Raw genomic sequence first — 20,884 nt, forward strand, 5'->3', positions numbered from 1 at the left:
ATTTTTATAATATGATTTCAGTTTCCATTGAATTCATTCATTCCTTGGTTTTCTTTTTACTAAGATCCAAATGAGCAATATATATAATTTTGTGCTATTGTTTGTTTTCTGGTTTAGTATTTTTATTTGTTCTTTGTTTGGTATTTGTGCGATTTTATTAAAGCCGGTCAAATAGAAATAACCTACGCATTAAGGCACCGACACACTAGCGGACGCGGCTGTCAGCCGCGACTTAAATACAGGGTTATTGGTAAGTAGACCTGATCCTTTCAGGAGGTGATAGAGGAAGGCATTTCCAGTCGATTGAACCCAATAATGCATTATCCTAAACTTAACCATTTCTAAGATATTTAATTTTTAAGGTTTTTTATTTTTTTGCCAAAATTTTATGCTTAAAACCGAGAATAAAAACAAATAGCCATATTTCAATATTTTTTTTGGTTGTTTTGCATAAGTAACACCTTAATAAACTAATTAAAATAATTAAATGTGCATTATTTGACTTAAATTAGACACAATACCTCAAAATAGATACACATTTGAAAAAAATATTCAAAACGCAAAAACAAATAAATTCAATTAAAAAAGAATTTCATATGACATTTTTTTGTGCACTTGAGCTTAAAAATATGGTCAGCTAATAAGCTTTCAAATAAGATATTTCAATATCAAATCGATTTTGGTATCACCAAGATATGGCCAAAACAACCAGCAGGAAAACTAACAAAATTAGCCCAATTTAAAGGTAAAAAGTGTGATTGTTTTCAGTCCTATTGACTTTAGTATGGAAACCCCTGTTGAGTTTTCTCCGCTTTCTCTGGTTGTTTTAGCCATATGTTGGTGATACCTTGATCGATTTGATATTGAATTATCTTGTTTGAAAGCTGAAGTGCACAAAAAAATGTCATATGAAATTCTTTTTTAATTGAATTTATTTGTTTTTGCGTTTTGAATATTTTTTTAAAATGTTTAACTATTTTGAGGTATTGTGTCTAATTTAAGACGAATAATGCACATTTGATTATTTTCATTAGTTTATTAAGGTGTTACTTATGCAAAACAACAAAAAATAATTTTGAAATATGGCTAGTTGTTTTTATTTTCGGTTTTAAGCATAACATTTTGGCAAAAAATTTAAAAAACCTTAAATATTAAATATCTTAGAAATGGTTAAGTTTCGGATAATGCATTATTGGGTTCAATCGACTGGAAATGCCTTCCTCTATCACCTCCTGAAAGGATCAGGTCTACTTGCCAATAACCCTGTATATCTAGGGGGCCGTCCATTAATCACGTGAGGCTCAAAGGGGGGGGAGGGGTACTGAAAACCTCACGAGGAAACATCACGAGGGGGGAGGGGGGGTTCTCGTTAGACATCACGTGTATTAATTTTTTGTCAAAAATTAAGTATTTATGAACCGATATTTTGGACGGCGCAAAAATTTTAACGATTTGTAGTATGACCTATTTTTTTTTCTAGTCAAGAATTGCCTTTACATAGACTTCCAAAAAATACACGTGATCCAGGGGGGGAGGGGGGGTTGGTCCCAAACCTCACCAAATATCAGGAGGGGGGGTCAAAAAATTAGAAAAACGACCTCACGTGATTAATGGACGGCCCCTAGGTAAGGAAGTTACACTACACTGTTTAAACTATCGGACGTAGGTAAGTCGCGGACGTAACCTTGGGCTGACCTTCAGCTTTCAAGTGTCTGAGAGTGATCTGGCACGAACTGTCTCAAAAGACCGTGCACACTTATCGGTCGCGGCTGACAGCCGCGTCCTTAAGCCATGTCCGCTAGTGTGTCGGCGCCTTTACCTTACGTTCCTACAGTCAAAAATCAACGGGAATGAAGATACAATCACAGACCAAACTTAAAAAGTTTCCGTTTCTGTTGTCAAAATTGACAATATTCTGGATTATTTTCATTTCAGTTCAGTTTCAGTTTCAGATTATTTTATTTTGCACGATTTGCCGGTGCCCTAATCTTTTTATTTTTTCTAATAAAATAGGTTGTATTTGCTGCACAACACAGCGGTTCCTAAATAAGTGAAGATGCCGCACTTCAGAATTGAAACCAATTTGTCGAAGTCGAAAGTCCCTCAGGATTTTGTTACAAAAGCAATACCGGTCCTCGCAAAGGCACTAGGAAAACCTGAAGCTGTAAGTTGAAAAAACTTAGAATAACCTGTTTTTATTTCCTAATCCGAAATCGTTCATCCAATACTGTTTAAGGGTATACATAGATACCTAAGTTTTTATAATATTAATTGAAATAATTTAATATTACGTTTTTTACAGTACTGTGTGGTATCTGTAATACCAGATACTATCATGAGTTTCGGAGGGTCCACAGAGCCATGTGCCATAGCTAATCTCATGTCGATAGGATCTCTCGGCGTTGAACAAAACAAGAAACATGCCAAAGCACTTTTTGAACTTGTGGAAAAAGAACTAGGAATATCCAATGACAGGTGAGTCATAGCACAATAACTCATATTGTAGGTGGAAAGAAAAAATATTTTTAACCACCTCCCTGTCTCAGTGACCCATTGGTAAACAAAACACAATAGATTTATATTTGTCTCTGATATCTCAGGATTTCAGGGTCAATCAGGGTATAACCTACTCATTTTCAATCATAAATGATTGAAAATGAGTAAGTTATATAATTAACACTTTTTCAAAAAAAGAGTTTATAATCTTCCTTTACAACATTGATGACTGGATGTTATATAAATATCATTTGTTGCACAAACCCTGGTAAACCTAAATGTGCATTCATAATTGGATTTATTTGCACTCATAAGCAATACCAATGTCACTATTGCTTTTCAGTATTAAATGCAATGCTATCTCTTATACTCCATACACTTTCTACCACAGTTGGGAAACTTAAATTATAGCAGCTACCTATCTGTTGTATGCCATCAATCACCAATCATTTATAACCAACATAACTGACCTCTAAATGTCAAAGATATCATCTTTGACCTTACATTATGATATTGAGGTGATATATGTCTATAAGTACCTACATATTTGTTATTCTATTTCTATAGCAAACCTGAGATGGGGAGGCTGAGTTATATTTATATGTAGCTGTGGCCATCCACTTTTTTAAATATATTTTTTAAATAGCTAGGTAAATAGATAGTCTAAAGTGACATCATTAGGGTGTTGCTATGTCATTATGTGCTTATCAAGTAATTACTCAGCAGTTTTAAATATAGTACTTACATGTATTATGCTGGTTTTGTAGTGTACAGTTGTTGGCATATTTTCACATTAAATTACTAATGTATTGTTAACTTCAATACCTGCCCCCCTACCCCCTACTCTTGTATAATATAAATAATATGAATACCTATATCCCTTACATTGTCAACCAAATGTGATGAAGAATATTTAATTGATACAAGAAGTACTCTTGATAAAGAAAAGTTCTTGCTGACTGTCATTCGTCAGTAGCTCATAATATGAAACTGCTTGATCTAAAAAAGATCCCGACGAATTTAGAACCCCCTCCTTTTTTAAGTTGAAATATAGCATGACTAACGTGACCATACGTCCCGCTTTGGGCGGGACAGTCCCGCTTTCAAGCTGTGCGTCCCGCTGTCCCCCGCGAGGGCAAAAATGTCCCGCTTTCTTAAACAGACCAAATGATAATTTAATTACCTACATTTTGTAACTTCATCCCACATTTCCTTTCTTTATTTTAATCACTTGAGACAACTATTTACCTTCTTATCATTTACTCACATAGACTAAAGGGAGACAGATAGCATATGAGTCCGAGTTCCACCGCGACTCCGCGAGTAACTTCGTTCAGTGACGATCATTGACTCGCTCTTGCTCTATCGTGTATATAAATTTATTTCGCTCACCTACCGATTCCTAACAAAGAAGAAATGCGTGGGAGTACATGTTTTCCAAAAAAGTAATCTGTATTAACTTTTATGAATGTGAAAATAAGATAAGATACACTATTGATAAAAACTTTAAATTAATCTGGTATGAGAACACACAAAAATTCCAAAAACTTTTTTCCGAATTTGAAACACCGAATATGTACTTAATTTACAAAATATTGCAATAACGATTTTTTAAATATCGATTTATAAAAATCGAATAGATATAATAATCACGAAGGTTTGTTATTACGATTGTTAAATACACGAACGTAAAAAAATACGATTACTTTAGTATACGAAAAATAAAATACAGATTTATTATGATCAAATTATCACGAAAATATCAAATCCGGACCTAAAATAGGATAATTCGTGATTTTGTCTAAAATTAAATGAACGTTTCAAAAACTTTAGAATCAAAACCTACAGATAGGTGCGACAACGATCAAAGCGAGGAGGAGTGTGTTAGGTGCAATTAGATATCGAAAAAAAAGCGGTGCGTTTCAAATATAGAGTAAAAATATTGTTAAATAGAAAACTATTTGTAGTATTTGTTGTTAAGTTACACAACAAAGCAAAACGATTGCTCGGATTTTTACGGTGTTTAACCTTAAAAACCTTAGGACCTAAACCTAAAGATAGGTGCGACGACGAGCAAAGCGGGAGGGAGCGTTTAGGTGCACATAGATGTCGAAAAACGAAGCGGAGCGCAGCGAAGCGGAGCGGAGCAAAAAAAATATTAAATTGTTAAATAAGGTACATTCGGGTATTTGTGTTTTCGGAATATTAAAACTTCGGGATTCGTTATTTAAACAATTCGATATAATAAAAAATCGTACATTTAAAACATCGAAATTATAACATTCGAAAAATGTACTTTGGTAATTTTAATAAATCTGTTGTTTTTGAAATTTCGTTTAACAACTTTTCGTTATTCGGAAATTTAAAATTTACTAGAACTAAGAAATTTATAATTTAAAAATCGTTATTTTCATATTCGTAAAGAAGTAATTCGGATTTATGTAGTGTACTATTGCGTAGCGTACTATTTATATTTATAAAAAACATAGTAAGTACCTACCTACTTAGGTATTCTAAATATACCAACTTTACAAGATTATTAGATTAATATAAAAAAATGGTCATTCACCATTCACCATTCATGCATCTCTTTCACATTTCACTTTTTCATCGTAGGGATTGAACTTTCAATTGATGCACTGAGCAAACTGAGCGAAAAGATAAGAAAGAAAGATAATATATAGATAATATGTATCTTTGAGGGATATGAAATTCCGCAGGTGTCCCGCTTTGACAAAAAAAATAAATGGTCACGTTAAGCATGACTAACATGAGCCCTATGAAGGAACTCTCAAGAAACCAATAATATAATGGACAGAGTATAAATAAAGTTGGTTTTAAAAGCTATCAAATGACAAATAACACATAATGGATTTGACAGCTGTCATGTGGATCATGCTATATTTTACAAAGTAGCAGCGTTGGACAGCAGTGGCCTTCCTTATAGGGATGTCGAAAGTGCAAAAAAATATCGATATTTCGATATTTTCTTTTATATCGTTACTGAAATCGATATATCGAATAAAAAATATCGATATATCGGTAGCTTAATAGGAATAAATCCTTGCGAAATCAAATTCCTTTATTATTAAAAAATACTATTTTCACTTTGTGCCAGTGTCGTGTATTGACATGTGTAATGACCCCTTTACACTCTCGCTCGGTACACGGTTGCGAGCTAGCATCGCCGCATTGCGTTGTGACGCAAACAAAAGGGTATTGTTAATGAAAAATATATCGATTTTGATATGTTTTCGATACTTGATTATTTATATCGATACATCGATATATCGTTTTACAATATATCGTCGTAAAATATCGATAGATTTATAAAAATATATCGATATATCGATACATCGATATTATTTCGACATCCCTACTTCCTTGTGACGCAACACAACTGAGCGGTGCCGCTACGACATCGCAACGCATTCACCCCCCATGGGCCCGGCCACAACACTGCGTTGCGACCGGGCTGTTGACTCAAGTGTTGTGGCCGGGCCCATAGAAATGCTTGATTACTGTCGCAGATTTTTGCGATGCGACGTCGCAACGCAGTGTTGTGGCCTGGCCAATAGAAATGCTTGATTACTGTCGCAGATTTTTGCGATGCGGCGTAGCAACGCAATGTTGTGGCCGGGCCCCAAGTCTTGGTGGTTGCAAGTCCGGTGCGGTGCCGGAGCGCATCGTGTGCATGCCACAGATAATTCTATGTAAAACGCCGCAGCGACACCGCTCCGGCGCCGCACCGCCGCCGCAACGCATCGTGTGCTCTTGCCCTAAATGATTGATATCGTTCTATCTCTGTTGCAGGATGTACATAACGTTCCAGGACGAGCCCACTGGTAATGTCGGCTTCAAGGGAACCACATTCCACTCCATCTTTGGATAAGCTTTCTTTCAAAAAGTGCCAATTGGTAGTGATATTGCAAAATGTCACATGTTGCAAGCTCATGCTGTCGGCGGCCAAATTAGCACCTTTCCTTTTTGATAAGTTGTGTTTTTTAAATTGTACCTATACTTAATCAATAATCTTTATCACATAATGTGATATGGCAATATTTTATGAGTCCAATAATACATTTTGGAACTGAGAAATAGTTATGAGTTGAATTAGAATTGGTGTCATTCATGTCTTATAATCTATCATTTTTTTACAAATTCTATTCTTAGTCGCTAAGCAAGATTTGTTCTTTTTTATATAAGTACAGAATTGATGACTGGCTAGTAATGTATCTAGTTAGGTATTAGGCAAAAATCTATTTTTATACTTACACACATTACACAGACTTATGTAATTTGTAGTTCCTGTATGCATTTTATTAGAAAATAAAGAAATATTATAGTTTTTCAGAACTTATTATTACAGAATCCTTAAATTATATACAATCATCAACATCATATCTTAAAGATATACCAATATTTAAAAAAAAAACACATTAATACTTCGGTTTTTTGTAGTTGCCTTCCTCTCGAGGTGTTTTTCTTTTGTGTATGATGTTCTGGATCTGAAAACACAGAAATGGATACTTTTTATTTTCCAATTTGTATGCGTATTATCAGTTTCTCACGTTACCGACAGGGGCGCTCACCATGACCGTGAACCACTTATATAGAAGTGTATTTTTTTCGAATCCGGGCTCCGAACATAACAATATCACAGGCCTTTAGTTGTCCAACTATAAAGTCATGACAATAAAGACTGCGATTTTACAAATACTTTTTTATCATTGACGATTATTTTCTTAAATTTTTCTTAAGTTTTAAAAATAAAATACCGATTGATATTGGCCTTTAAACAAATTTGTCCTTAAATCAATAAAATAGATCGATAAAATCTAATTGTTAAAGACCGTATGTCTTTAACAATTAGTTAGGATCCATTTCCGTTTCCAGGACTTAATAGTTTTACTGTATCCCTATCTCTTTCATACCTGTTGCCACTCGCGGTCGAGTTCAGCCTTCTCGCTCTTGTCCTTGGTCTTCCTTGTCTTGCGTCCGTCCTGCGTCTTCACCCCGTACTGGAAGGCGGCCTTGGGCAGGGCCTCCTTGCTGCTCATGTACGCCGAGTACTCTTCCTGGGTGTCGAAGTCCCAACGCCCTGAGGAATGGAGACGTGTCGTGAATTAGAATTCATTTATTCATAAGAAAGAAGGTATACAGAAGTACTTGGACATGTTGATGAATAACGTAATATTTGTATATATTTGCCGGATTAGTGACTAGATTTGTTGTCGGACAAGTCACGTACTTACTACCTATCACGTACCTATTTAGTCTAGTTACTTATCCTTTATCATTCATTTTAGTATGATTTTCTGGATTTTATACCGGATTAGTCGCTAGACTTGCCTCTAGACTCCTTGCTACAATCTAGCAGACTAGTCACTCACCGATGGGCCCCTTCTTGTTGCCGGCGTCCATCTTGGTGTAGTCGGGGTCGTCGTCGCAGTCACTAGATTTGTCGCCGGACTAGTTGAGTCAAGTACCTATTTAGTCTAGTTACTTATCTTTTATAGCTTGACAACTTCGTGCGCGACCCTCCTTGCGGGGTGAAAGAAGTGGCGGGGGCGAGGTAGCACGACATTTTTGAACACATAGTACACACGGAGAAAAGTGTGCCCGGATAAATCTCGCGATGACTTGTCACTATTTGTGACGTAATGTAAGAAGTAAATTATGTTGATCAATAAAAAGGTTCTTTAAACTAGTTTTATTATTTATTAATTTAAAGTATTGTTGGTAGTTGAGGACAGACTAATAGGCAGAGTATTTGTATTTATTTATGTTAAAGTATTTTATGTTATCCATGTCAAGTTGTCGTCGTCATCGTCATCTTCATCATCTTATTCATTTAGTCTGTCGTGTAATAGGCTTACTCATTAGACTCAGGGCTGATTCGACACACAGTTATACAGAAAATCTCCGAAGATTATATAGTTTTACTAGCTGTTCCCGCGCGCTTCGCTTCGCCTTAAAAAGTTTTCCCGTGGGAATTCCGGGATAAAAAGTAGCCTATGTTTTTTCCCACGGTCTGGACCGTATGTATACCAAATTTCATTCAAATCCGTTCACTAGTTTTGGCGTGAAAGAGTAACAGACACAGTTACTTTCGCATTTATAATATTATATAGTAAGGATAAGGATAATGCGATTTAGGGTGGATTCGTCCAAACATCACGTTACACGAGAATAACTATACCGGAATTAAAATTATACGCGAGTAAATATCTAGGATAAGTACATTTGCATTCTACCAAGTTATACCATGATTAAATTGAATGAACGAGGAACGAAACTGTAATGCAACTAAAATAAAAATAGCTGCGTTTCAAAGCATGCAATAGAAATGACATGCCAACTTAGTTTGAATGGATTATAAAAGTATGAAATTGTTTATGTTTTAATATTTTATTCGCTGTTGTTATTCTGAGACTTTGCCTTTTAACGTACTTTTGTTTATGTTTTGACAGATGTGTTTATATGTCATTATGACGGTTTTCTAATCAGCTGATGTGCTGCCGCCATTACAAAATTACTCTCGGATAAGCTCGTTACACGGTCAATTTTGGCGGTATAACATTTTATTCTTGGGATAAGCTAGTTATCTTGGTTTCAGGTTTGGTAGAATGCAAAATCTGCTTACTCGCGAGTAACTGGTACTTTACTCGTGAGTAAAAAGTTACTCGACGTTGGCCGAATCCGCCCTTAATCTATTTGCGAAATTATACGATTTGTGGTTTTGACGTTATTTTATTGGCGAATCATAGATAATAATAATATGATTGTAAAAATTAAGAGGATAAATATTTCAAAGATTGTGGAGGTTCTGGCCTCAACACAGATCTTGAGACTAATGGTCTCAGGATCAGTGGTCTCATGTGCGTCGTACTCAAATTATGACAGATTCTACAACACATGTGGCCGCCTCGGCTGCGCGGCCGAGACTGCCGTAATAATGACGTGCAATGCACGCGTTGCCCTTCCCCGCCACACCACCCGCTACCCGCTGTCACCTTGGTTACCTCGTCCCTCCCACGTCTTTCACCCCGCAAGGAGGGTCGCGCACGAAGTTGTCGAGCTATAGTATTATTGCCGGATTATATACCGGATAAGTCACTAGATCGGCCGCACTACACTCACCGATGGGCCCCTTCTTGTTGCCGGCGTCCATCTTGGTGTAGTCGGGGTCGTCGTCGGAGTCGTCGATGGCGTCGTCCATCTCGCGCAGGCCCGGGTAGCACTCGGCATAGCCCTCGGGCGCCGCGGCGAGGCGGGAGAGAAGGAGGGCTGACTTGGTGTCGGCGGCCGGGCGGCGCGGCGTCGGCGCTGGGGAGAGGAGAATAATAATATGTATTATTGATTTAAAAGAGACAAGGAATAACGATGACATTGTGGCGAGATTTCCATAACACAGTAGTTTATAGTAGGTTAGTAGTAGTCACAGTATATTAGTAGGTTAAATTATTATGTATAGGTAATTTTGTTGCTGCATTGGAATGCTATAAAAGTGAACTATATACTGAGCGACATAAAGCGCTCTAAAGTCGTCGCCACATTCGTCGGCGTTTAAAATATTGGGGAACTATAATATCTTCTACAACCAGCTGCCGCGAAACGGATTCGTTATCGACGTAGATAACGAACGTATCGTAAATCGTAATATATAGCGATTCGCCATAAATACAGCGGTGTGATTGATGGAACGCGTATTAAACGACCGCAGAAGGCCCTCTTTTTATGTACAACCATAGACACACAATACCCACCGTCAGGCGGGTCCAGCTCGGCGGGCTTGTCGAAGTAGCCGGCGCGGGGCCGCTCGTCGCGCGCCGCCCGCGCCTCGCCCGGCTGGTACTCGCCTATAGCGCCGTAGATCGACTCGTCGTTGGGACGTTTTTCGAGAGGCTTGTCCTGGGAAATAAGGAAAATATGTTATGTTAATGTACACTAGTATTGTAAAAAGTTAAGATTGTTTGTATTGAATTGGTTATGGAAGACAACAGATAAAAAATAAGTCCATTGTAATGCGGAGCAAAATCGGGAAAGCACCCGCTTGTCTCGCCAGAGACGCAGGTTCAAATCCAGTCTCTGAAATGTGCCATTGATTTCTTCGAAATGTAAAGTACCTACAAGCTACCTTGTATGCCCCGTAAGTGTAATGCCCCGTTAGTGGCCGCAGCTTTAGTTAATGCCTTCAGCTAACAACAAGTTTAGTGTCACCTTGTTCTTCTTGGCGCGTCGCTTGGGGTGGCTGAGGTAGGAGAAGATCTGCTACAGCTGTGTGTGTGTGTGTGTGTGTGTGTACCTTGTTCTTCTTGGCGCGTCGCTTGGGGTGGCTGAGGTAGGAGAAGATCTGCTGCAGCTGTGTGTGTGTGTGTGTGTGTGTGTGTGTGTGTGTGTGTGTGTGTGTGTACCTTGTTCTTCTTGGCGCGGCGCTTGGGGTGGCTGAGGTAGGAGAAGATCTGCTGCAGCTTGTCAAGAAGCACGCGGTCGCCGAGCCCCGCGCTGCGCTCCTCGGCCGCCGGGACGTCCGCCTGGGGGAATAAACATCATGTAAGGGCGATAACACAAATTTAAACCTATATGTAACTGGCGCGCTACAGAGCCCTGAAAAGAGCGCGTGGTTGGGCCACACTTACCTTTCAAGGGAAAAAAACTTTATTTACCAGTGTTTACCAGGCATAAGCATATGTATCATATACTTAATCAGGCAGTGTCAGATACTTATGCCCATGGTAAAATACCATGGGCATAAGCATCTGACACTGCCGCTGTCACTGTCTAAACAAAACAAAGTCAGAGCTATGAATTCAAAAGGAAGACACACTGGCCCTAATTTAAACAAATTATGACAGATATATGAGATCTTCGGGCCAGCGCGAGGATGCCATTTTTTTGAGCGGTTGGGCCTGTCGATCAGAGTGAGTTTCGACATACAGAGCACTCTCTTGCTAATTAGCCCGGCGCGTCAGATCAATCTCTTACAGTGAAAGTTTCTTGAATGAGATGGGTCACAGGTTTTGTAACGCCAGTACCTTGCTGCGCGTGAGCGTGGTGGGGATGTCCGCGTCGCCGCCGGCCTCGTCGTCCAGCGGCACCACGTACGCCATGCGCCCCGGCGCGAACAGCTCGTTGCGGACCACCTTCTTGTTCCTAAGGGTGAGGGGCGAGGGGTTAACAGTTGAGACATCTTGTTGTGTTTTTGCGCCTATAACTTGAAGGACTTTCGGCTTACTACAACCACTTTTGCGACATCCTGTATAAGTATAAGGTAAATACGCATAACATGGAGTACGTATAATAGCTATATGTGTGTTTGTTTTACACACACACTCACGCCTTGTACTAATGTACTCCCTTGCACCCACTTTTCACCAGTCCCAATATAATAGGGAGCGGGCCTATTGCTATTTCAGAGGAGAACGGGTGGAAAATCGAAGAGGTCAAACGCATCTGCTCAGCCGGACAATCGTTCCTGCCAAGTTAGTTTTCTTCTCTTCACACTTCCTCCTTGATCTTTCAGGGGTTTTCACACTTCGGTTGGTTATTGGATATAGGCTATTTACTGGGATTTGTTTGGGTTTCAGTGATTTCAAACTTTTAAGAGCTGAGTAACCAACTTGCGGCATACTATATCACTTTTACAGAAAGCTATATTACTTAATTACGCGGGAAACGAAGATATAACTTTAAAATATTTGTGGAAAAGTGGTATGGTATGTCAGTATTTGTGGAATTTAAATTTACAAAAACCTATCAGCCCATCTGAAATAGCAGTATGTGCGTTTATGTCTCATGTTTAAAAAAAAGTTTTTACTTACTTTTGTTCCATTACCAAGTTAAAAATTTCTTTGCCCATCGTGGTTTTGAATTGCATCTCTTCTTCCTGTAAAATTAATGAAATCATGAAGCACATGACAAAAAAACATAATAAATAACTAAGTAATAGAGTGGAGTATTGAAAAGTCTTTGCTATAATCAAGTATAATCCCATGTACAGATGTGGATGATTGCCTCTTCTATGTTTTCCTTATGTTCCGGCTCTTGCTATTAGTTCCAAGACCATAAATAATACTGTTAAAGTCTAGGTCCTTTAATCTATGGATTGTTTACTGACATTCCTGATTGTTAAGACCAAGGGGAGAAGAAGCCTCCTTGAGTGATGTATCACCACTTCCTCAGTCTGCAAATTACTCTAATCTATCAACCCTATCCTTTCACCACGGAGACCAACCCTACCCAAGCTATTGTGTTAGTCATCAACACAGTAAGAAGATGCTGACATACCACGGGCACTTCTTTCTTCTCCTTCTCCTTGACGGGCTCCACGGGCAGAGTGACGAGGCGCTCCATCTCTGCTTCTTGCTCTGTCTCTCGCACCTGGATCTCCGACCTCACCTGCGGAGTAGGAGGGGATATGATTGAGTTACAGGAGTGAATGATAGGAGTATCCAGTACCAAAAGGAGTGACATGCTGATAATTATTTGGTGATGATGAATATAAAATGATTCCAGTGAACTATTCTAAGCTAAAAAATAAAATAAGTAAAACAATAGAATTGAATAACTTACTTTCTGCAGTAAGGCATAATCCAGACCTTTCACCAAGTGAGTGTGCTCCATGTCTCCTCCAAGATATTTGGATTCCTGTAAGTAATGTATAAAATATTGATAAATGTGTTTTTTCTATGCAATAAAGTTCAGTGTGTTAAAAACCTAAGTTTTATAAAATGGACTCTTATTTTCTTTATAATTATTATTTACCTGAATGAGTTGTCTTCTCCTTTCTTTGGCATCCATCCCTGATTTTACATCTGGTGCTACAGCTCTGAAATACATTACATAAAGTAGCATTACTATCAACTAATAAGGACTCAACCATTACACAAACATCCACATGCACACCTTAGTCATTAGCTTAGTCATTTATTCCCATTCCTTCCATTGTTTAAAATGGTTATTATAGTGAGAACTTTACAAACCTGTAAGCGCTACCAGTAGTGCTGGTTGGGTCAGAAGGTATAATGTCATTGGTGCCGTCTCTTCTCTCCCGAGCTCGGTCTCTGTATTTCTCAGCTAGTTCAGCAAGCTTGGTGTCCTCTTGTTTCTTGAGAGCAGCATAGTAAGACTTCTTCTTACGACGTAGCTCACTCTTGTTCTCGGCTGGCGGTGGCATAGACCTGTAAACATTACAAATATAATAAAAATGCCTAGGTTTTGGACCTACTACAAGCTTACTAAAATTTAAAAGCTTGTCATGACTCTTAAACTCAACATTCTACATGTTTAACACGTTCAGCAGAGCTTGCTTCATTCTACTTTAAATACCACTGCATCTGTAATCTGTAGTTAGGGTAACTTGAAAGGTAAGGTAATGTTATTAAACAGGAAGGTTACAAAATCATACCCAGAATTGGCCATAGCCTCCCGAACGGAGCCGGCTGGGTGCGCGCCGCCCGGCGTGGACCGCGGGGTCATCAGCAGCTTCCTGAAGTCGTCATTAGTCAGCCTCTGGGACACAGGAGTGTCCTCCACACTTCTATGGTCATCCATTGTGGTGATGAGGAGCACACCACTGATTGAAAAGATTAGATTGTTAATTTACAATCACTAGCACTGCTTTTTGATTAAAAACTGTACGGAAATGTGCAGTAAATTAGCTAATTAGATGAAATTTTTTGATAAATAAACCCATTTTACAACAATGTTACTAATTTTTTTACAGACGAAATAAACACAGAGCAGAAAAGTGACGCTATACAGCGAGAAAAAAATAACCTGTGAACAGCAGCCATGCCGCGCTAATATTATTCTGAATTTCTGTAAGTGTGGTGAGGTTGGCTGCCCTGACAAAACGTCAAAATCAAAACTTTTTTTTCAGTACCTAATGTTTTGGTGAATTTTGTACACCCTACTTTCATGAATTTTACAAGATTTTTAATATTACTGTACATACTTTAATGTACTCGTGATTATTTAAATCAATACAATATTCGTTATGAATCAGTCTTGCATATTTTGCCTTTCACATGATAGATATTTACTGCCATTGGACACATCTTCCTATCTTACTGTTTACCCAGGTTTTAAAGAAGATATTAAAGAAGTAAGTAATACAGTTTAATAAATGTCTGATTAGGTATATTGTCAAAATTTTAATCCGTACTAATCAGCTAAATAAAACCAAAAATAATTCAGCTATAGAACATGCCTCTATTTTCAATATGTTACATGGATTCCATCTGTATTTTTTTCAGTACATACATCATCTACAAACGGAAAACTTACTGAAACTATGTTGGGAGTGTCAGAGGAAAATTATGAATATAAAGAAATTTATAAAAACAGCACAGAAATGTGCACACACACTCAAAATGTTTTTGGAGTATCCTACAGGGGTAAGATACACTATTCTATTCTCTGTGGGGGTGTAAGTACCTGCACCTGGCTCTCTCGAGTGGAACCTTTGTGCATATCCCCAAGGTCTAAACTGCCTTCCTAAGTTTGGTTTGTACTTAAGTTAAAAGAACTCATTGGTACATGTCAGCGCCGGGATTCGAACCCGCATCTCTTGCGTGAGAAGCGGACGCTTACCCGACTGAGCTACCACCGCTCCGGTAAGATACACTTTTTATGAAGACTTATTTGTGTCCCCTGATTCCCTAAACTTCTTTAACTATTATACACCTTAAAGCCATCTGTAGCAAGTAAATAACCTGTTTGTTGTTTGATGGGAAATCAGACACAATACACAATCAAAAATGCATTGGCTACGTAGGATCTAGAGCTAGAGAGAGCACTGAAACCTTATGTTATTATAATTCTTTGTTACTGTAATTTTGTATATTTCGTAAAATGTGTTATTTTAATTTGCATTTCTTGTTCTTCAGGATCTTCCAAAATCAGAATCAAGGCTACAAATAACAACAGCAGACATTATAGACATATCCCCTGTTTCTGTGATAGGAACTATGTTGGAGGAACCACCTAAAATTGAACAAAACATTGATGAATTAGATGTGAAATTAACTGTGGAACCGTTAGAACCAGAGGTATTATATGTGTTTATATCAACAACAACATGTGTAATCATTATTACACAATGTAAATATACATAGAATAAAACAGTTACTACTTAGGATATCTGGCAGTGCAGATGTTAGCTGATGATGATGATGATACAGAAATGACATATTTTAATTTTAGAAGTACCTGTTAATTAAGAATAAAAATTCTTCTTTTAGATACAGACTAATATAAACTTGGATGTCATTAAAATAGAAGATACTTTTGATGAGAATTCTACCCATTATGACAACACATGCTTGAATGATGATTCCGATGATGACGTACCTCTCATTGTGAAAGCTACAGCCCTGAGTCCCTTGAAGACTAAGAAATCTATTAAAAAACCAAAGAATACAAAAAGAAAACAAATTCGTAAAGGAAATGTAAAGGTAAAGGTAAGTCATAGCCCTTATTATTAATTGTCTTCAAAAAAGGAGCAGCTTCACAATTCGTCTGTACATTTTATTATTTTTGAGCAAAACTGAAGTACACGTACAAGTACACATAGGTATAAAACTCTGTTGCCATCAGCGCTTTCTGTAAACCCTTAATAAGATAATAGGAGTATATGGATCACACATTCATTTGAACCTCAACCCATTGAGTTCCGGGTAACAACAAATGCCATAAAACAATTTTTTTATGAAAATAGCCGTGCTCTACTAACATATTCATATATATAGTATTATATATATTGTATTTATTTTGTTGCTTTATTTGTTTATTTAGTATATGTAGTGTTTATGTAGTGTATTATACTCTTGCACCACAACTACCTCTAATCCTATTTTTTTATTTATATAACTCTCTTCCATCCAAAGGTTGTATGGTAGAGATTGCTATAAGCAATAAGGCCGCCTTTTTGTACTGTTGTTATTTTTAAGTTTTATTTTGTATTGATTCTGTTTTTTTGGTGCAAATAAAGAGGATTGTATTGTATTGTATTGTATATTCACTCATTCTTCTCTTGAAACAGAAGCCACCTATACCCCTTCCACTCAAGTACACCGAGGTGTGGGCATCCACGGAGCAGGCTATGCGCTGGCACCGCGAGGAGCTGCGGCGCGCGCGAGAGGCGAGCCTCAGCTTCGTGCACGAGTGCGACGCGTGCGAGAGACTGTTCGCCGAGGAGGAGGAGCTGAATAGACACGTGGGGGACGCGCATTCTGAGGTAGAATATGAACGAAAATCTATTATTAATGTTTGTATTAATATTTTTGTTGTACTTTTAATTCAGTGCAATGTGTGATGTTTATTCACTTATCTGAGCTTTAACACGAACGACATACTTCCACCTACTACTTATGATGAGTTTTAATACAATACATACAATAAACATGAGAACATCCCATTTACAGGAGGCAGGGCAGTATACATGTGATATGTGCTTATATCGATTTCCGGATCAAACCAAGCTACACGAGCACATGCAGGCACACTACGTGTTCTACAAGTGCAAGGAGTGTAGCTTCGAGAGCAGAATACTGGAGGAAATGCAGAAACATGTCACAGATAAGCATAGTGTGATAGCACCTGATAAAAATGAGGTGGTCGTGTGTAAAAGGTGTAAAAATGAATTTGGGTAAGTAGACATTTATTTATGTTTTTATAGGTTTCTAAAAATGATGTTTTACAAATAGGTTTATGAGTTACATTATACATGTCTTCCACATTACATATTATGCATAAAACAATAACAAAACAAACCTTCCAGATCAGAGACAGACTTGAAAACCCACACATTGACGTGTAAAACCTACAAGTGTGTGGACTGCGACTCCACGTTCCCGGCGGCGCGCGCGTACCACCAGCACCGGCAGAAGCACCGCCTCGACCCTGACGGCATCTACTGCGAGGTACCACCACTTAGAATAAGGAAGGAGTAATAATAAATAATAAAAAATAAAATGTTACAGATTTATTACAATTATGGTCACTTACGTAATAATTGTTCGAGAATAAGTAAGAGTGCTCTAAGCATCCGCAGTAGTTAGAAACTGTGTTGCGGATGCCACGAGTTTCTCTCGAGGAGTGATTTCTTAAAAAAGCTTATTTTTATTTTCAATACATTTTAAAGAAAAAGGCTATGAATGCCATCGTGATTGTTATGTTAAATTACGAGACCATAACCGTTTTTTTGATATGGAAGGTAATAATCTAGACTAGACTAATCGAATGTTGACATTAGTCTTTGTTAGTATTAAGTATTTACTGCATTTGTATTTGTTTGTTTTATGTGTTATATTTTGTTACAATGTTTTATGGACGTAGTCTAAAATAAAATGTTATTCTATTCTATTCTAATAAGACCTTTTGAGTAATTACTCATCAAGTACACATCATTATCATTAACCGCGGGTAGAAGCAATATACGCCGCCTAACATATTTTTATTAGAAACTAATGATTTGAATCCTCAGGTGTGCAAGATCTACTACAAGGCGTCGTGGTATAAGAAACACTTGCTGACAAGCACGAAGCACGTGTCACGGGATTCTTTTAAGTAAGCAAAATAAATGCTATTATTAATATCAAAAATTCACAGTATACCAGATCTCACCAATGGTTATCATTATTATTAGAAGTCATATCTATAACTGAACATATATTTATGGAGAGACTATAGACTATCCATTTGAAAACTGCACTTAATCTTTTCATTCACATAATATTATTTTCAGGTACGAATGTGAAATGTGTCATCTAAAATTCCCAGCGTCATCTCGGTTGAAACAGCATTTGTTTGGCTTCCACAAGCGACCCGGCCCGTTCCCATGTGAATTGTGCCCTCGGTCCTACTTCAATAAGTTCAGATTGGTTCGGCACTGCGCCTCAGTTCACAAGATTGGTACCGTAACACAGAAGGAGAAGAATAAAATGTGTGAAACGTGCGGGAGAGGATTTGCAGTAAGTATGATATTGTTAATGATTGTTACTTATTTAAACCTATTATTTAAAGTTAGAGCATTATAGAAGCGTGACCTCAGAATAGTTAACAACAAGTAAATTTTAAGGTTAAATAAGTAGGGCCTTACCACAAAAACTTACGACAGTATTTAACAGGTGTTTAGAGCTGTCAAACCCCTACAAAATCTGTCAAATTTTGATTTAAACACTTGTTAAACAGTGTTTAAAGTTTTTTGTGGTAGCAAAGGTAATGTTTGAATGGTTTAGGTTCGCATTCTTACCTTATAGGGGCACATTGCTCGTGAGAGATTAACAAAAACCTATTCTGAACATAGAAGTAATAAAAGTAATCCTGATTGTCTGCCACATTCACATTTCCTGTCGAATACCTAATATTCTCTTCTAGAGGCCTATAGCGTGTGAGAGGTCAACAATTCCGTATCTAAAATCATTTCAAATGAAAACCAGTAATGCACGTTTCACAGTCGAAGGAGATTACAGATAATTCTGTACCTCAGAGGTAAGCAGTAATATAAGTCCACTTTTTTAGTCTCTATTTTTACACTTACGTGATAGAGATCATTCACGCGATTTACATAGAGTAACAAAAAAGGTTTTAATTAAAAGTCGACTTATTACTGTTTAACTCTGAGGTACAGACCCCTTAGCATGAATTTTCATGGTGAATGTGACGTGAAATTACTCGATGAATTCTACTTCACGTTCACGATGAAAATTCATTCTAAGGGGTCAGATTTATTCATGCACATTTCACAGTCGAACACCGTGCTAGCGAACCACATGCGCACGCACTCGGGCGAGCGTCCGTACCGCTGCGGCGACTGCCCCGCCGCCTTCGCGCACCACGGCGCCTACTACACGCACGTGAAGAGGCTGCACGGGAAGATTGTTGATAGATACGGGACGGTCACGCGCGCTGAGAAGTAAGAGGTGTTTTTTATATTTATTAATAGTATATATGAGGCCACTTTGGCGCTCATGGCCTCATATTATATATCCATAATTAGTAATCTAGTAACGGGCGAACAGTTTGCCTGCCAGAAACGCAGCCAAAGCTACAGCACACGACGTAATTTGGACGCGCGTCGTCGGCGCATCGATGGTAAAAACACTCCCACTTGAAGAGATATAAACGCGCATACATAGAAGCAGGGTATGGCTATATCTGTGCGTATATTCGGAGTAAAGGCGTTGTTCACGATAGCCAGTTGTAATTAGGTTACAAGGTAGGTCCGTACCGCTGCGGCGACTGCCCCGCCGCCTTCGCGCACCACGGCGCCTACTACACGCACGTGAAGAGATTGCACGGGAAGGTTGTTGATAGATACGGCACGGTGACGCGCGCTGAGAAGTAAGAGGCCATTTTTATTTATTACTATAAATTATATATGAATATTTAGTAATCTAGTAACGGGTGAACACGAACAGTTTGCCAGCTAGAGCTAACGCAGCCTGAGCCACAGCACACGACATAATTTGGCGCGCGTCGACGGCGCATCGATGATAAAAACGCCTCCGATCGAAGCGATACAAACGCGTTGAGTATGGCTATACCTATCTGTGCGTATATTCATAGAAGACGCACGTTTCTCGATAGCCACGTGTGCTTAAGTTAGAAAGAAAGAAAAGACATTTATTTAGAGCTACACAAATACACCACATACACAGAGTGGTGAGGTAACAAGGTAGGTCCGTACCGCTGCGGCGACTGCCCCCGCGGCGCACCACGGCGCCTACTACACGCACGTGAAGCGGCTGCACGGGAAGATTGTGGATAGATACGGGACGGTCACGCGCGCTGAGAAGTGAGTTTGTGACTTTTTTTGTTTAATAGTGTAATTATAATACAATAGTTAGTAACTTCGTAACTGAGTTTTCCAGCTAGATACGCAGCCTTAGGCCCAGATAAATAGTCGTTGCTTAGCACTTGCTCAAACTAATGCTTAGCCAAGTACGACTTCACCTGAACTAAGTCGAGTTGCAATGAGTCTCTAAAATAGACACTACTTAGCGTTTGCTCGGCTAAGTCACTGTCTTAGAACCTGTTATGTCAAATCTGCGTCAAATATATATTTATTTATCTGTGGTCATGGTTTCATTCCGTAGTTTTTTAGCAAATTTGGTATAAATGTGGTCTGTGGATAGCCTGAGAGCTTAGAATATTAATTTCCTGAGAGTGTGGCAGATGTGACAATAGACAAAATTGTATGTATGCTAAGCAAGGGCCAAGTCTTGACAAATGTGAACTTGAACTCGGCTAAGTCAGAGTGCGAACTTACTGGCATAGTCTGTGCTCAAGTAGTGTCTATTTTAGTGAATTCGTGTTCTTAGCATGTGCTTAAGCTAAGACTCCGTCTTAGTTTCGTCTATTTATCTTGCCCTTAGAGCCA

General features: G+C 38.3%; 5 protein-coding genes across 6 annotated transcripts; 4 read left to right on the top strand and 1 right to left on the bottom strand.

Annotated features, from left to right (window-relative positions):
- Positions 1 to 1,915: 1,915 nt before the first annotated feature.
- Positions 1,916 to 6,844, top strand: LOC105388160 (macrophage migration inhibitory factor). The gene is made up of 3 exons (XM_038118618.2): positions 1,916 to 2,164; positions 2,303 to 2,475; positions 6,310 to 6,844. Exons 1-3 carry the CDS (start codon positions 2,057 to 2,059, stop codon positions 6,386 to 6,388), a joined length of 360 nt encoding a protein of 119 aa, XP_037974546.1. The 5' UTR covers positions 1,916 to 2,056; the 3' UTR covers positions 6,389 to 6,844.
- On the bottom strand, positions 6,840 to 14,236 carry LOC119693841 (protein Red). Of its 2 annotated transcripts, XM_048626360.1 has the most exons (13): positions 13,907 to 14,236; positions 13,482 to 13,679; positions 13,264 to 13,327; positions 13,072 to 13,146; positions 12,787 to 12,897; positions 12,321 to 12,385; positions 11,535 to 11,652; positions 10,962 to 11,033; positions 10,805 to 10,852; positions 10,266 to 10,410; positions 9,640 to 9,825; positions 7,431 to 7,597; positions 6,840 to 7,004 (listed from the first exon to the last, which is right to left on the bottom strand). In XM_048626360.1, the coding sequence occupies exons 1-13, from the start codon at positions 14,050 to 14,052 to the stop codon at positions 6,936 to 6,938; spliced, it is 1,464 nt and encodes a 487-aa protein (XP_048482317.1). In that variant the 5' UTR covers positions 14,053 to 14,236; the 3' UTR covers positions 6,840 to 6,935. The 2 variants fall into 2 exon arrangements, with proteins under 2 accessions (XP_048482317.1, XP_048482316.1); XM_048626359.1 differs by lacking the exon at positions 10,805 to 10,852 and having other exon boundaries at positions 10,914 to 11,033; positions 13,907 to 14,235.
- Positions 14,237 to 14,369: 133 nt separating this feature from the next.
- Positions 14,370 to 16,016, top strand: LOC119693883. Its single transcript, XM_048626446.1, has 4 exons — positions 14,370 to 14,605; positions 14,757 to 14,897; positions 15,390 to 15,551; positions 15,744 to 16,016. The coding sequence occupies exons 1-4, from the start codon at positions 14,498 to 14,500 to the stop codon at positions 15,984 to 15,986; spliced, it is 654 nt and encodes a 217-aa protein (XP_048482403.1). The 5' UTR covers positions 14,370 to 14,497; the 3' UTR covers positions 15,987 to 16,016.
- Positions 16,017 to 16,542: 526 nt separating this feature from the next.
- LOC125489730 (zinc finger Y-chromosomal protein 2-like) lies at positions 16,543 to 18,073 on the top strand. The gene is made up of 4 exons (XM_048626576.1): positions 16,543 to 16,738; positions 16,926 to 17,149; positions 17,282 to 17,423; positions 17,987 to 18,073. Exons 1-4 carry the CDS (start codon positions 16,604 to 16,606, stop codon positions 18,071 to 18,073), a joined length of 588 nt encoding a protein of 195 aa, XP_048482533.1. The 5' UTR covers positions 16,543 to 16,603.
- Positions 18,074 to 18,242: 169 nt separating this feature from the next.
- Positions 18,243 to 19,421, top strand: LOC125489731 (zinc finger protein 771-like). Its single transcript, XM_048626577.1, has 2 exons — positions 18,243 to 18,473; positions 19,251 to 19,421. Exons 1-2 carry the CDS (start codon positions 18,261 to 18,263, stop codon positions 19,419 to 19,421), a joined length of 384 nt encoding a protein of 127 aa, XP_048482534.1. The 5' UTR covers positions 18,243 to 18,260.
- Positions 19,422 to 20,884: the final 1,463 nt, after the last annotated feature.

Source organism: Plutella xylostella, chromosome 16, assembly GCF_932276165.1.
Source record: "Plutella xylostella chromosome 16, ilPluXylo3.1, whole genome shotgun sequence".
NCBI lineage: Eukaryota > Metazoa > Arthropoda > Insecta > Lepidoptera > Plutellidae > Plutella > Plutella xylostella.

Excerpts from the sequence above, each read along its gene's own strand:
- LOC119693883 (XM_048626446.1), top strand. The coding sequence starts at position 14,498 with ATGAATCAGTCTTGCATATTTTGCCTTTCACATGATAGATATTTACTG. Across the intron at positions 14,898-15,389 it reads TTTTGGAGTATCCTACAGGG|GATCTTCCAAAATCAGAATC; the intron begins GTAAGATACACT and ends CTTGTTCTTCAG. Across the intron at positions 15,552-15,743 it reads TGGAACCGTTAGAACCAGAG|ATACAGACTAATATAAACTT; the intron begins GTATTATATGTG and ends TTCTTCTTTTAG.
- LOC125489731 (XM_048626577.1), top strand. The coding sequence starts at position 18,261 with ATGTGTCATCTAAAATTCCCAGCGTCATCTCGGTTGAAACAGCATTTG. Across the intron at positions 18,474-19,250 it reads CGTGCGGGAGAGGATTTGCA|TCGAACACCGTGCTAGCGAA; the intron begins GTAAGTATGATA and ends CACATTTCACAG.
- LOC125489730 (XM_048626576.1), top strand. The coding sequence starts at position 16,604 with ATGCGCTGGCACCGCGAGGAGCTGCGGCGCGCGCGAGAGGCGAGCCTC. Across the intron at positions 16,739-16,925 it reads TGGGGGACGCGCATTCTGAG|GAGGCAGGGCAGTATACATG; the intron begins GTAGAATATGAA and ends TCCCATTTACAG. Across the intron at positions 17,424-17,986 it reads CTGACGGCATCTACTGCGAG|GTGTGCAAGATCTACTACAA; the intron begins GTACCACCACTT and ends TTGAATCCTCAG.
- LOC105388160 (XM_038118618.2), top strand. The coding sequence starts at position 2,057 with ATGCCGCACTTCAGAATTGAAACCAATTTGTCGAAGTCGAAAGTCCCT. Across the intron at positions 2,165-2,302 it reads CACTAGGAAAACCTGAAGCT|TACTGTGTGGTATCTGTAAT; the intron begins GTAAGTTGAAAA and ends CGTTTTTTACAG. Across the intron at positions 2,476-6,309 it reads CTAGGAATATCCAATGACAG|GATGTACATAACGTTCCAGG; the intron begins GTGAGTCATAGC and ends TCTCTGTTGCAG.
- LOC119693841 (XM_048626360.1), bottom strand. The coding sequence starts at position 14,052 with ATGGATGACCATAGAAGTGTGGAGGACACTCCTGTGTCCCAGAGGCTG. Across the intron at positions 13,147-13,263 it reads GGAGAAGACAACTCATTCAG|GAATCCAAATATCTTGGAGG; the intron begins GTAAATAATAAT and ends CATTACTTACAG. Across the intron at positions 11,034-11,534 it reads CCACGCTCACGCGCAGCAAG|GCGGACGTCCCGGCGGCCGA; the intron begins GTACTGGCGTTA and ends TTATTCCCCCAG.